At 38.0% G+C, this 13327-nt stretch overlaps 1 protein-coding gene across 2 annotated transcripts; it reads right to left on the reverse strand.

The window, feature by feature from the left end:
- Positions 1-1206: 1206 nt before the first annotated feature.
- SIKE1 (suppressor of IKBKE 1) lies at positions 1207-13083 on the reverse strand. 2 transcript variants are annotated; one of them, XM_009216008.4, is made up of 5 exons: positions 12822-13083; positions 12495-12600; positions 11218-11360; positions 8089-8202; positions 1207-6133 (listed from the first exon to the last, which is right to left on the reverse strand). In XM_009216008.4, exons 1-5 carry the CDS (start codon positions 12990-12992, stop codon positions 6032-6034), a joined length of 636 nt encoding a protein of 211 aa, XP_009214272.1. In that variant the 5' UTR covers positions 12993-13083; the 3' UTR covers positions 1207-6031. The 2 variants fall into 2 exon arrangements, with proteins under 2 accessions (XP_009214272.1, XP_003892492.1); XM_003892443.5 differs by having other exon boundaries at positions 12834-13082.
- Positions 13084-13327: the final 244 nt, after the last annotated feature.

The following is a 13327-nucleotide window of genomic DNA, read 5'->3' on the forward strand; positions in this document are numbered from 1 at the left end:
GAGATATTCTGGTTGGACCTGACTTAGATGTATTCTTAAAAGGGAGTCTATTTGCCGGGCGTGGTGGCACATGCCTGTAATCCCAGCTACTCAGGAGGCTGAGGCAGGAGAATCGCTTGAACCCGGGAGGCAGAGGTTGCAGTGAGCCAAGATCATGCCATTGCACTCCAGCCTGGGCAACAGGAGTAAAACTCCGTCTCAAAAAAAAAAAAAAAAAAAAAAAAAGGGAGTCTAGAGGTGGGAGACAAGAAGTCAGAGATGATTTCCTGTTGGCCTTGAAGACAGTCTTTGAGTTGTATAGCTGTACTCAAATAGATTTTGTCAGTAATTATGAGAACATGGGAGAGAGACTGGAGCCTCATATGGGATGCTGGCTTCAGCTGACACCTTGATTTTAGCCTTGTGAGTGCAAGAGAGAAGAACCCATTTGAGCCCTGCATGGACTTCAGACCTACAGAACTGTGATATAATATGTGGATGTTGCTTTAAACTGTTATTTGTGGTAATTGGTTATATAGCAGTAGAAAACTAAGACAGCCAGCCATACTCCAAATTTGTATAGTGGCACACTCTTGATAAAAAGGTGTCAATGGCTGCACTCCAGCCCGGATGACAGAGTGAGACTCCGTCTCAAAAAAAAAAAAAAAAAAAAAAAAGGTGTCAATGGAAAGTACAGAAAATGGCCAAAACCCATGTTATTTTTTCAAATGGTCCTGAGTTTGATTGAGATATTCAGATTGCCTTTGTCTAGTCGTCCCCCATGAGTGCAAACCAATTTTGTATATGCTTACAGTCAACCACATCGGAACCTGTACCTGTGTGAGACATATCCCAATATCAAAGATGTTAAAATAAGAAATAGAAATGAATGTAACAATCAGTAACATATAAAAATTCATCAATTAGTTCCACACATATTTCTATGAGGCTAGATGACACTGAGTGAGGTTGTACCTAATTTAAACTCTGAAGGTTCTGCCTCCTTTTTAGCATTACAGGAGTGACAAAACAAAAAGCATTATCTGCTTTTTCCTATATTAGCAGATAATACCCCTTAATTCACTCTGAAAGTTGCCATGAGATATATCAGTGAAATAACTGCAGAATGTGAAATATGATCTCTTATAGTTAAATGTGTTTAATATAAATGAGGCAGAGGAAAGGGGAATTAAAAATTAGGAAGTAAAATGTTAGCAAAGATTTTTTAAAAATGCATAATTTATTATATATATATGTATTCCTTAACAATATGTTGTATAATCCAACAAAGAAATATATATCAATGAAAATGACAGCTATAAAACAATAAAATGTATAAATTCTAGAGACATGTTGAGTGAAAAAAAAAATCCTTAGACTACATAAGAGTATGATACAATTCTTTTGAAGTTCAAAAAAAAAAAAAAGAAAACTAAAAAATAAGTCACTTTAGGGATACATATGTATTTTAGGTCTTTCTACATGTGAATAAAACTATTAAAAAGCGAGCAGGGGGGTGGGCAAAGATAGGAAAAGAGCTCAAATAGATAAAATACAAGCACTCGTAATGTTATCATTCTTAAGTTAGGTGATGAGTTATTATGCTTGATAATTTATTTGCATTCCACATTTACCCTTTTATAAGCATCAAATATTACATTTAAATATAAGTCCAAAATTATGTATAAAATGTTGATAAAATTTATATCTGCATGGCTGTTCCTAAAACTATGCTGATTTTATCAAGCAGAGTTCTTGGTTTTAGGCAATTCAGGTTAGTTTTAATAACAACAAAAAAATGATTTTATTAAAAGTAATTCTCAGGTTCTCTAGGACAGCCAACAAACAAGAATTAGAGGTTATAGGCCAGGCGTGGTGGCTCACGCCTGTAATCCCAGCACTTTGGGAGGCCAAGGCGGGCGGATCACCTGAGGTCAGAAGTTCGAGACCAGCCTGGCCAACATGGAGAAACCCCATCTCTACTAAAAATACAAAAATTAGCTGTGCATGGTGGTGGGCACTTGTAATCCCAGCCACTTGGGAGGCTGAGGCAGGAGAATTGCTTGAACCTAGGAGGTGGAGGTTGCAGTGACCTGAGATAGTGCTACTGCACTCCAGCCTGGGTAACAGAGCAAGACTGTCCCCCCCCCCAAAAAAAAAAAAATAGAATTAGAGGTTATCATTAAACCACTTTTGCTGCTCCTCTGTGGAGATGAATGCAGTAGTGTTGTTAGTCACCATCTTCAAAGGAATCTGCATGGTTCCCTGCTTCTTTGTATCACTAACTTTAAAGTTGAAGGCAGATGTTTCTTCCTTAGCTGCAAAGGAGGCTGATAAAACATTTACCTGGTACTTTCAAATTCTTTAGGAGGGAGGAATGCTCTGCCTTATTAGGTGACGGATTCCCTAAACACAGGATTTAGGACATTTGGGCAGCCAAAAGAGAAATGACAGATGTCTGCTACAGCCCATTCTCTTGGCCATTCAATATCAACATACTTCTTCAGCTAATTCTTCCAAAACTATATTCAAGGGGAAAGGACTTGACAATGTTAACAGTCACAGACATGTAACAGTCACAGACACTGTTAGTTACTTTCTCAATATTCTTTCTTCTTGCTAATACTGATTTTATTTGGGACAGCTATGTACCCTGCTTTCTTTGCAGGTACCAGTGGCCATTTAACTGGTCAGGCAAGTAAGTCAAGGGGGAATCCATTTGGAATTTCTGGGAAAGCTTTGCTTTCCCTCATAAAAGGGGAATATATATAGCTGGCACAGGCCATTTCCATTTTTTCTTCCTTGCCTTCAACATGGGCATGACACTTGGCTAGTCAACAACTTTCTAGCAAACACAAGAAAACAGCATGAGGGATGAAAGCCAATATGGTAAGGAGGCAGATCTGAAAGACAGAACTGCACCTTTTCCTGTATATAGTAAGAGTCACTGATTATACATTATTCCTTTCAGTTGAATGCACACATACTCTCAGCCACACCATTCTAGAAAATAATAATATCTCATTAGTTAAGACTCCATTTATTGAAGTCATAATACTTTCTAATATATGAGCTGTGGTGTTTCTTGTGCACTGATAAAAATAGATTTTGCTAATTAAGAACCACTTGAACTCCCAGCAGTATTTGGCATTTAGGCATCTCAAGTTAGTTAGTGATTAAAAATGAGCTTAAGACTGTCTGGGTTTGAATCTTGGTTCCAGTTTGGACAAATAACCACCTCCTTGTGCCTGAGTATCTGCAAAATGAGGTACAGTTAAAATGGAGATTATATAATATAGTACCTGACAGACAGTAAAGCACTCAATAGATGGTAGCCATTATTGGCAATACCATACATACTTTGCTTTTATGGCACCAAAGTTTTCTATTTCTCTCCTACCCATTTATTATCTCTATTGAATTCTCAAATTTAAAGTCCCTCTTCTGTATCCTATACATACTTACATAATGGATTTATCACACTGCATTATAATTATATATATACTTGTCTCCTGTACCAGACTTTTTCATTTTTAAAATCATAAGTATTAATGAAGTGGTTGGCACATAGACTATTTTCTTTTTAATCTTTTAGAGTGCTAACTATTACACAATGGGGCCTAGACTAGACATTTTTAAATTAGTGTCTTCAGGAATTCTTTGGGATGATTAGAATATAAATTCTTGAACTCCATCACCAAATTTCTATTTCAGTGGGTCAGGGAACCACATTTTGAAGAACACTAAAATAGACCTTTAATGTTTGAATCAAATTATGCATAAGGTATTAATATAAGAATCATATATAAGATATGGATATAATACTACACTAATATAAGGTACTATTTGTAGAGTTATACACTGCTGAATATACTGTGCTAATTACAAAGTATGTATGACTCTTGTGAGGACCACTTGACAAGGTTGCTATATATATATATACGTAAAAAAACACTGCACTTCCTAATTTGACTTATTACTGAGTAAAATCAGCTAATCTTCTCAAAATGCAGTTTGTTAGAAAATGTAATTTTGAACTAAGATTTTTGCAAACCAGGCAAGTTCTTCATCCACTGAAAGAGAAACTTTAAAATCCACTTAAAATGAAGAGCATTCCTCCCCCACTCAATTTTCTAACTACACATTATCTTCATAGCATTAACACCAGCCAGAATTTATATTATGTAGGGCACTAAAAGCTTCTTAGACTTGTACCTCAGGCTTTTAATTTCTCAGGGGGAAAAGTTAATATATAGATTTATCATGACACTTGAGATATAAAGAACTTTATAAACAGCTCTAAAGGAACATAAAGCAGATAAAGGGACACCATATTATACCTTAATTTGATTACTTCATCATTTTCGCTGAAATCTGGCCATGGTAAGTTTGGCCATAGCTGCCAAATGGCATAGAGTACCTGCCTCTTGAATGGATTTATGGGTCACTTAAGGTATACTTCAAGGCAGATGGCTGGGCTAACAGTTTCCTTACTTACTCTTGGGAAATGAAATAAAAAATGCTCACACTTGGAGGTGTTTTTTTGTCAAATTCTATGCAGGATATCGAACAGAAATTAGAAAAATTCTTAAATGACATATACCTATTCATTAACACCCACTGCTCTAGATGACATCCATTAGTTATTACTGGGATCAGATGCTTTTAGGACATCTTTGAAAGATTTTGTTTTAACTGTAGTTCTTTATAGCATTACAAAAGAAATATATCACATAAAGCACTAACAACTCTTTTTAATACTGTGTCTCTCCCATGCAGTATGGTGCTTAATGTTACTGGAAACTATTGACAGGTTTAGCATTATCTCAATTAATTCTGGGCAAATCTAAATAGAATAGTATAACATGAAGAATTTATAAATTTGAAATGTGAGTAAACTGAGATGGGAATGAGTTGATGAGTGAACCCAGTTGACCACTGGGCATTTGAATCTCAATGTTGCCTACACAGCATTATGAGTGTAATAATTTTCATTAGGTAACAAAACTGCTTCCTCACCTTTTTATATAGCTTAAAAAAAAAAAGAAAAAAGACAAAAAAAAAAAAACAAAAAACACAACTGCTTCTATGTAAAAAAAAAAAAAAAAAAAAGCAAGCCAACTACCTATTAGTGCTAGGACTGAAAGACATCCAATCCAAGTAAGTGATGGTTCTTGATTATAAAATGGAAATTGTATAAAAATTAAAATAGAATATAGAACTAATACGATAACATTGAAAAACTGACTACTTATATTTGGTTTTTTGATTTTTTGTGTGTGTTTTTTTGGCTGATTATATTTAATAAAAGCTACTTTTAGTATTTGAACTAAGTGCACATGTGTGCATGCGCATACACAGGACAAGCTCCTCAGCTTTGAACAGTATGAACTTTGAACAATATGACAACTATAGTATCACTGGGGAAAAAAATAGCTGACTTATTTCCAAGTACGTTTCCTGGGACTAGCAGTAGGTTCTCTCAAATTAAAAGTAAAGGCACCAGGCTATAAAGTGCCAATTCTTAGCACCAGAGAGACTTAAAACTTCACAGGTGAATGACATTACAAATTAGAGAATCTGCTGATCTAGTTCTGTGGAATTGTATTATTTTGTCAAATGGAAAAAAAAAAAAATCAGGGTTTATGCCAAATAGATTTAAAAAGTTAAATCTTTCCTAAAATTTCCTAGAAGTATATTTTACAATGCTATATAAAATAAAATTGCTGGCTTATAAAAAAATGCTCAAAGTTTCAAAGATGTGAAAAATAACAATGAACTGAAAACATAGTTTATATAAATCAAAGTCCCAGAAATGAAAATTAAAAGTAGTCTCTTTGAGAAAGGAATGGTGAAATTCAGCATGTATTCATATTAACACATCTGAGAACCGTGGACAGCCATTATTGACTGGAATTCTAAATTGCCACCTGATACCTTTAATTAAGATTAAATCAAATCTGAGGCAAGACACTTAATGGACAGTACTTGAATGGGAAGATAGTAACTTCCTTCCTTGATAGACAATCTCCAGCCATCATTCAGAGTTCAGTTATTTGATGGCTTGGGAAGCAGTGTCCATTGAGTTTTCCTTTCTGGCTTGAAGAGACTCACTGCTAATGGACAATAATTCTCGAAGTTCCTTATTTTCAAGCTGGAAAAAAAAAAGGCATGTTTATTTCTGGTATATTTACTGTCAAGCTGCATTACAACAACACATTATTTTGAGCCAGGAGCAGAAAACATTATTTTTAATTTAAAAAATTTTAAGGAAACAAAAAATCCACTAGTTGAGAATTTCCTTAAATACTACTTATTTATTCATTTAACAAACATTTACATGTAGGATGTAGGCAATGATACTCTTTTGTAGTAGTAATTTACTGAGTAATTTCTATATACCAAGTGTTACAATTACAAAGGAGAAACAAAAAACAGGGTCCCTCTCCATTTGAGGAATTCACTATGTTTTATTCTTCATGGTTCCCACAGTTTTACTATTATTTCTTTTATTTAAAAAATTCCTAATAATCGTTTCACTCTGATTAATCTCCTCTCCTGGATATCTTATAGTTCCAGAGAAATGGAAGGAAAGGGGGAAAGGAATTACTTATTGAGCATGTAGCTGGGTACTACTTGGGTGCCCTGTATATGCTATCTCACAATAATCTGTAGGGTAGGTATCATTGCCTACATCCATATATTTCATGAGGATGCTCTGGCTCACAAAATTCCTAAAAGTTGTCCAAATTCAGACAACTTGGATGTGGTATTACTGGGGTCTGAATCTAGTGGTCATGTTTTTTCTACTTGAAGTATTAAGGTAGAATTTGTCCCACATTTCCTTAGGGCTGTTTCCATAAGTGAGGTAAATCGAGGATAAATAGAAGGTCATGCTATCATTTCACTAGCTCCTAATTCCTCCTTGGGACCTGTCACTACCTTTGATTTCTAGAGAGAGTAGCTTCCGCTCTTCATCCTTATTCTCTGCAGAAAATTCTGGTAAACCAAAGCATTTTTAGCTTCACCAAGATGTACGGAAGTCCCAGCTAGAGTAACTAAGAGATTAGAGCCTGTGGTCGATGAATCTTCAGTATTTGTATCTGTCTCCTAGCATTTACATACTATTTAATATCATATGATACTAGGATTATCCCTTCCACTAGAGTCTGGGCAGGTACCTGTGTTTTTCTCTCTGGTATTTCTCAAAGGCCCCAGGACAGTACCTTGTAATAAGCAGCACACAAACGATTTACTGAAATGCCTCGCTTTTTTTTTTTTTTTAATTTTTCAGACAGGATCTCATTCTGTCACTCAGGTTGGAGTACAGTGGCATGCATGATCATGGCTCACTGCAGTCTTGACTTCCTGGGTTCAGGTGATCCTCCCACCTCAGCCCCTGAGTACCTGGGATTATAGGTGCACACCACCACACCCGGCTAATTTTCTGTATGTTTTTTGTAAAGACAGGGTCCCCGCCATATCGCCCAGGCTGCTCTTGAACTCTTGGGCTCAAGCAATTCACTCACCTCAGCCTCCGAAAGTTGAAATCCTTAACAATTTTATGAGCACACTAATGCCCCAAACCCTTTTTTGTAACATATTCCTATTTTAATCAAAATATGACCTAAACATAGCTTTTAAGAAATCAAGACTACAAGGCTTATACAAGCAGTTCTTTGGCTTTGTAACCCAAATGCAACCACTTTTAACACTTTTATCTATTTCTTTTGGTATTTAATTCTGTAATTCTAAATAATATGCTTATACTGCTATTTCCTGATCATCAATTTTAGACATTATCTACTTCACTTATTATGGCAGATGAAGGATTTTATCTCACATATAACTTCTCCCCTCTACTCCCTCTACCTTCCCATTATAATATCTCAAGTTATTGCCAATACATAGTTGGTATTTCCACTGATTGCTGTTTACTATATTTCCTTTCTTCAAAAGGATATCAAAGAGTATGAAGGAGGAGTTTTAATTTTAAATCATGAGCACACAGAAAACATTAATATATTACAGTGATGGGATAGTGATGGCATATCTTCCAGACTCCGAAAACTCTGAAATACTGTGAACCTAAAATAGCTACAATCTTACCTCTAATTGGGCTAATTTTTCCTGAATCTTACAAAACTGGTCATCATCCACCTGAACTGCTTTCCTCATCACTTCTCCCATTTCGCAGATTCTGTCAATCTGACTCTCAATTTCCTGTGAAGATATTAAGGAAACAAAGGTGGAAAAGTCACCTGTTCTCTATATATAAAGAACATAAAAGTGTGTGCATTATGATTTTTAAAAGTTCATTTAATCTATGATACAGAAGTTACAATGGAGTTTCACTATAATTTTTTTTTTTTTTTTTTTTTTTTTTTTTTTTTTTTTTTTTTTTTTTTGAGACGGAGTCTCGCTCTGTCGCCCAGGCTGGAGTGCAATGGCGCGATCTCAGCTCACTGCAAGGTCCGCCGGGTTCCCGCCATTCTCCTGCCTCAGCCTCCCGAGTAGCTGGGACTACAGGCGCCCACAACCGCGCCCGGCTAATTTTTTGTATTTTTAGTAGAGACGGGGTTTCACCGTGGTCTCGATCTCCTGACCTTGTGATCCGCCCACCTCGGCCTCCCAAAGTGCTGGGATTACAGGCGTGAGCCACCGCGCCCGGCCTTCACTATAATTTTAGTCCTTAGACATAAAGCCATAGTAAAGTGATCTTGTGGTATTCACAGATAATTTTTTTTTTTTCCCAAAAAATCAATTGTGCAAGACAGTGTGGCGATTCCTCAAGGATCCACAACTAGAAATACCATTTCACCCAGCCATCCCACTACTGGATATATACCCAAAGGATTATAAATCATGCTACTATAAAGACACATGCACACGTATGTTTATTGCGGCACTATTCACAATAGCAAAGACTTGGAACCAACCCAAATATCCATCAATGATAGACTAGATTAAGAAAATGTGGCATATATACACCATGGAATACTATGCAGCCATAAAAAAGGATGAGTTCATGTCCTTTGTAGGGACATGGATGAAGCTGGAAACCATCATTCTGAGAAAACTATCGCAAGGACAGAAAACCAAACACCACATATTCTCACTCATAGGTGGGAAATGAACAATGAGAACACTTGGACACAGGGTGGGGAACATCACACACCAGGGCCTGTCGTAGGGTGGGGAGAGTGGGGAGGGATAGCATTAGGAGGAATATCTAATGTAAATGACGAGTTAATGGGTGCAGCACACCATCATGGCACATGTATACATATGTAACAAACCTGCACGTTTTGCACATGTACCCTAGAACTTAAATAAAAAAAAGAAGGCCTCCTTAAGGGGATCCTCATTCCAGTTGTATATGTTCTATTGATACCATTACTAAGGGATACAGTTTTTAAACAAATATATAATGTTTCTTATATTTAAAACCAAGAAGTGAAGAGTAGAATGCATTTTCTGTTTTCACTCTTTGCCCAGACATCAAGTTGATAATCCTATGGTTATCAGTGATATGCATCAGCTCATAAGTAACCCTTCAGTATGTGAACATGGGGAATTTTTAAATACTGGGCTCTTCGATATGGATTTGTGTTACAGTCATGTTATCATCTCACGCCTTCCAAGATTTCAAAGGATCTGATGGCTGTAATTGCAGAGAATAAATGAGTAATCTTTAGTCTATTTCAGAAATAGAAGGCCAGATGATTCCCTTTCCATAAAGGATTAAGTTTTCATCCAATGCCAACTCTGATAAGGCCTTAGTCATTTCTGTGGGTGAAATCTGATCTGATGCAAGCAATGTTATTTTCATTTCTGAAAATTATCTATGTCCAGTGCATCAATCACCCAATAGGTCCACCCTCCAAAAAAAAATTTGAAACGGAAAAAAAAATCAGTTGTAGTTTAACTACTCATTGGATGTTGGATACTACCTCTAAGTGGCTGTTTAACTTGAATTTGAATACTTTCACTGGCAGGAAGCTTACTACATTCCAAGGTGCCTTATTCTATCTTTGGACATATCACTTAGAAAGTTTATCTATCTGAGTAAACTGTCTCTTTCAAAGTTCAGGTTTTTTCCTCCATATGAGAATAAATAAAATCTATTTTTCTCTTCCATTTGAAAGCCATTGAAATATTTAAAATATCTGTTTCCTAAAACTTTTAAGTCAGTAAAATGCATTCAATGGAATTTAAGATGAAGCTTATATTTCACTACATCTCACAGAAGTAGTAGGCTCCAACTTATACATCTAGAATTAAATGACACAGTACACACGAATGTACAATGACAACCATGAAGCACCTACAAACATAAGAACAATTACCGAGTCTCCCAAATTAGATAATAAGCAATCAAAGCATAGAAACTATGCCATGTTTGTTTTTTTTAAAAACCATACTTCTATCCCCTAACAACACAGTATGATGCTATGTGGTTCAGTTTATAAAAGGTTTATTGACTGCTTGCTATATGTCAGGTACTATGTTAGGAATAAAATGTGAATTCAAGTGCCTCACAACCAAGGAGCTTAAGTGAAATGTATAATAACCAACCAAGTATTTACTGGGCACCTTCAGCACTAACTGACATTACGTTTGGTGTGAGGGCTAAGAATTAATGAACATTTTCAAAAGAGATCTTGGTGAGGGAGGGGGAACGTTAGTCCCATTCAAATAAAAGGACCTGAGCAACCACTATTCATATCTTTACATCTTTATATCTTTCTATTCATATCTTTACAAAGCCATGGCAAAATAAACAACAAATGTGATAAACATGAAAGGAAAACAAGCTTACTTTTCTTCAAAAACAAGCACACATGGCCAGGCACAGTGGCTCATGCCTATAATCCCAGCACTTTGGAAGGCTAACGTGGGTTGATTGCTTGAGCCCAGGAGTTTCAGACCAGCCTGGGCAACATGGCGAAACCTCATCTCTACAAAAAAAAAAAATAATAATAATAATAATAAAAAACCCCACAAAAATTAACAGGGCATGGTGGTGTACACCTGTAGTCCCAGCTGCTCAGGAGGCAGAGGTGAGAGGATGGCTTGACCCCAGAAGGCAGAGGTTGCAGTGAGCTGAGATCGTGCCATTACACCGCAGCCTGGTCGACAGAGCCAGACCCTATCTCAAAAAGCAAAAAAACAAGCACACAATCTAAAACAATCTCAAGAATTTGGTTCATTTCAAATTTATTCGAAGTTTCTTACTGCAGAGTGAGACTGGTGAGCTTTCAGGACTGGTTCAGCATCCACAGCTTTTTTAGCAACCATTAACTGTAACATCTGTTTCCGGTACTTGCTCATGATGAGCTCCAAAGCATCCTGGTGTTCCTCCAAGGAAATCCACAGCTCTGTCAAAAAATAAAATAACTTGGCAGTGATGTCTGAGAGACAGTTCCCAAATCCAAAGTCTTTTTTTTTTTTTTTTTTTGAGACGGAGTCTTGCTCTGTCGCCCAGGCTGGAGTGCAGTGGCGCGATCTCGGCTCACTGCAAGCTCCGCCTCCCGGGCTTACGCCATTCTCCTGCCTCAGCCTCCCGAGTAGCTGGGACCACAGGCACCCGCCACCTCGCCCGGCTAGTTTTTTTGTATTTTTTAGTAGAGACGGGGTTTCACCGTGTTCGCCAGGATGGTCTCGATCTCCTGACCTCGTGATCCGCCCGTCTCGGCCTCCCAAAGTGCTGGGATTACAGGCTTGAGCCACCGCGCCCGGCCCCAAAGTCTTAACAGTTAGAATTTTGCAATACTATAGAGATAATACGAATCCAAGGTTGTAAATCAATGTTTCAGTCCACAAAACTGAGCAGTTAAAGTCTATGTTAAAGGTAACTTTCTAGGCAGAGAAGCAAAATCTTGCAGTAACAACAACGGATATGTCATCAGAAGACATGGATTTGAGTTCAGTTCTGTAACTTGCTTGGTTAATACTCATAAGTAAATCATTTAGCTTCTCTGAGCCTATTTCTTAACAGCATTGTGATAGATAAAAATGAAGATATGAGAATACAGTAGAATGATATATGTGAAACCCCTCTGGTAAACAACTATTAATACTACAGTCATTAATAATGTACTAATCAAGCCTAAGAATATATACCCTTAGAGTAAAATTCTGCTGCTTCACCTTGCACAAACAAGAACATAAACAAAACCTTAAATCTTACCTTCAGTGTTTATATTAATATTTAAACATTAAATTTTAAGTCCATGAGGATATGAACTCTTTTGTTACACATCTGGGGATGCTTAAAAATAAACCATGCAATAATTCTAACTCTACATAGCCCCTCTTTGGTAAGCTGCTACAAAATCAGTCAGATGACCTTGAAATGGGTAATCTAACAAACTTTACTGTTACTGAGCCAGCACAGGAGGACTCTCCTACTAAAAGTACTGACCTGGAAATAGATGCACACCCTTGTGAATGTTTAGGGCAATTTTGCAGTAACTTTAAACTATTACCAGATATGAAAAGGCCTGACTAACCTCTGTTTTCCTGTTGCAAGTCTCTAATCTGTGTGTTCTCTTGAGACAGCAGAATGTGAGGTTTGTATTTGGACATGTCCTTCATATCGGATGCATCCTCTTGATACTGGACAAATAGAGACAGTCTAAGCATGCCTTAAAGAGAACAGCGGCAGATGCAACTCAAGTGGCAGAAGTCAGGGCTCTAGGGCAGGATTCTCAGCTCCGACCCAGGAAAAAGGTCTCACCGCCGCCCTCTGAGACCGGGAATAAATTTCAGGTCGAGTTCCCACTTTACCTCGCTCTCCACCCTTCAGTGCCCAGAATCCGAGAGCACTGGACTCCTACCCTCTGCCTGACCTGGTCCGGAAGCGCTGTCCCCGCCTCCCGCATAGCGGCTACCCGCCGGTGCAGCGCTGCCGACTGATCCACCAGCGACTCGGCGGCCGCATCGTGCTCCCGCAGCCTCTCCAGAAGCGTCTTGGCGTCTGTCAGGATCTTCTCGATGGTGCAGCTCATAGCAGCAGCACAACCCCAGCCCCTGCCGGGCTCAGCTACGCGACTCGCTCAGGTCTTCTGGGAGTCTGTCTCAGCATTACTGGCGTCACTTCCGGGCACGTTTAAAAGGTGTCTTGGCAGACGCAAGAGGCGCCTGCGCAGTGGCAGCGTATTTTGCGGGTTCACCCGCTTTTACCTGTGGCTTCCTTGCAGTCCTGCCTGACGCGGAGCCCCAGACCTGCCCTTACCACGCTCTTGGTTTCCAGTTGCCACAGCCTGGTGGTCAGGCCATGATGAGCTGGGCAGAAGGAAGGTCTCCTTTCCCCACTGGTTTTCATTGATGTGGATTGTTATTC

The sequence above is a fragment of the Papio anubis genome, chromosome 1 (genome assembly GCF_008728515.1).
Source record: "Papio anubis isolate 15944 chromosome 1, Panubis1.0, whole genome shotgun sequence".
In the NCBI taxonomy this organism is placed as follows: domain Eukaryota; kingdom Metazoa; phylum Chordata; class Mammalia; order Primates; family Cercopithecidae; genus Papio; species Papio anubis.

Bases quoted from the DNA above. Each gene is read 5' to 3' on its own strand.
- SIKE1 (XM_009216008.4), bottom strand. From the start codon at position 12,992: ATGAGCTGCACCATCGAGAAGATCCTGACAGACGCCAAGACGCTTCTG. The intron at 12,601-12,821 runs GTAGGAGTCCAG...CTATTTGTCCAG, and splicing joins CGGACCAGGTCAGGCAGAGG to TATCAAGAGGATGCATCCGA. The intron at 8,203-11,217 runs GTAAGAAACTTC...ATATCTTCACAG, and splicing joins CTCACCAGTCTCACTCTGCA to GAAATTGAGAGTCAGATTGA.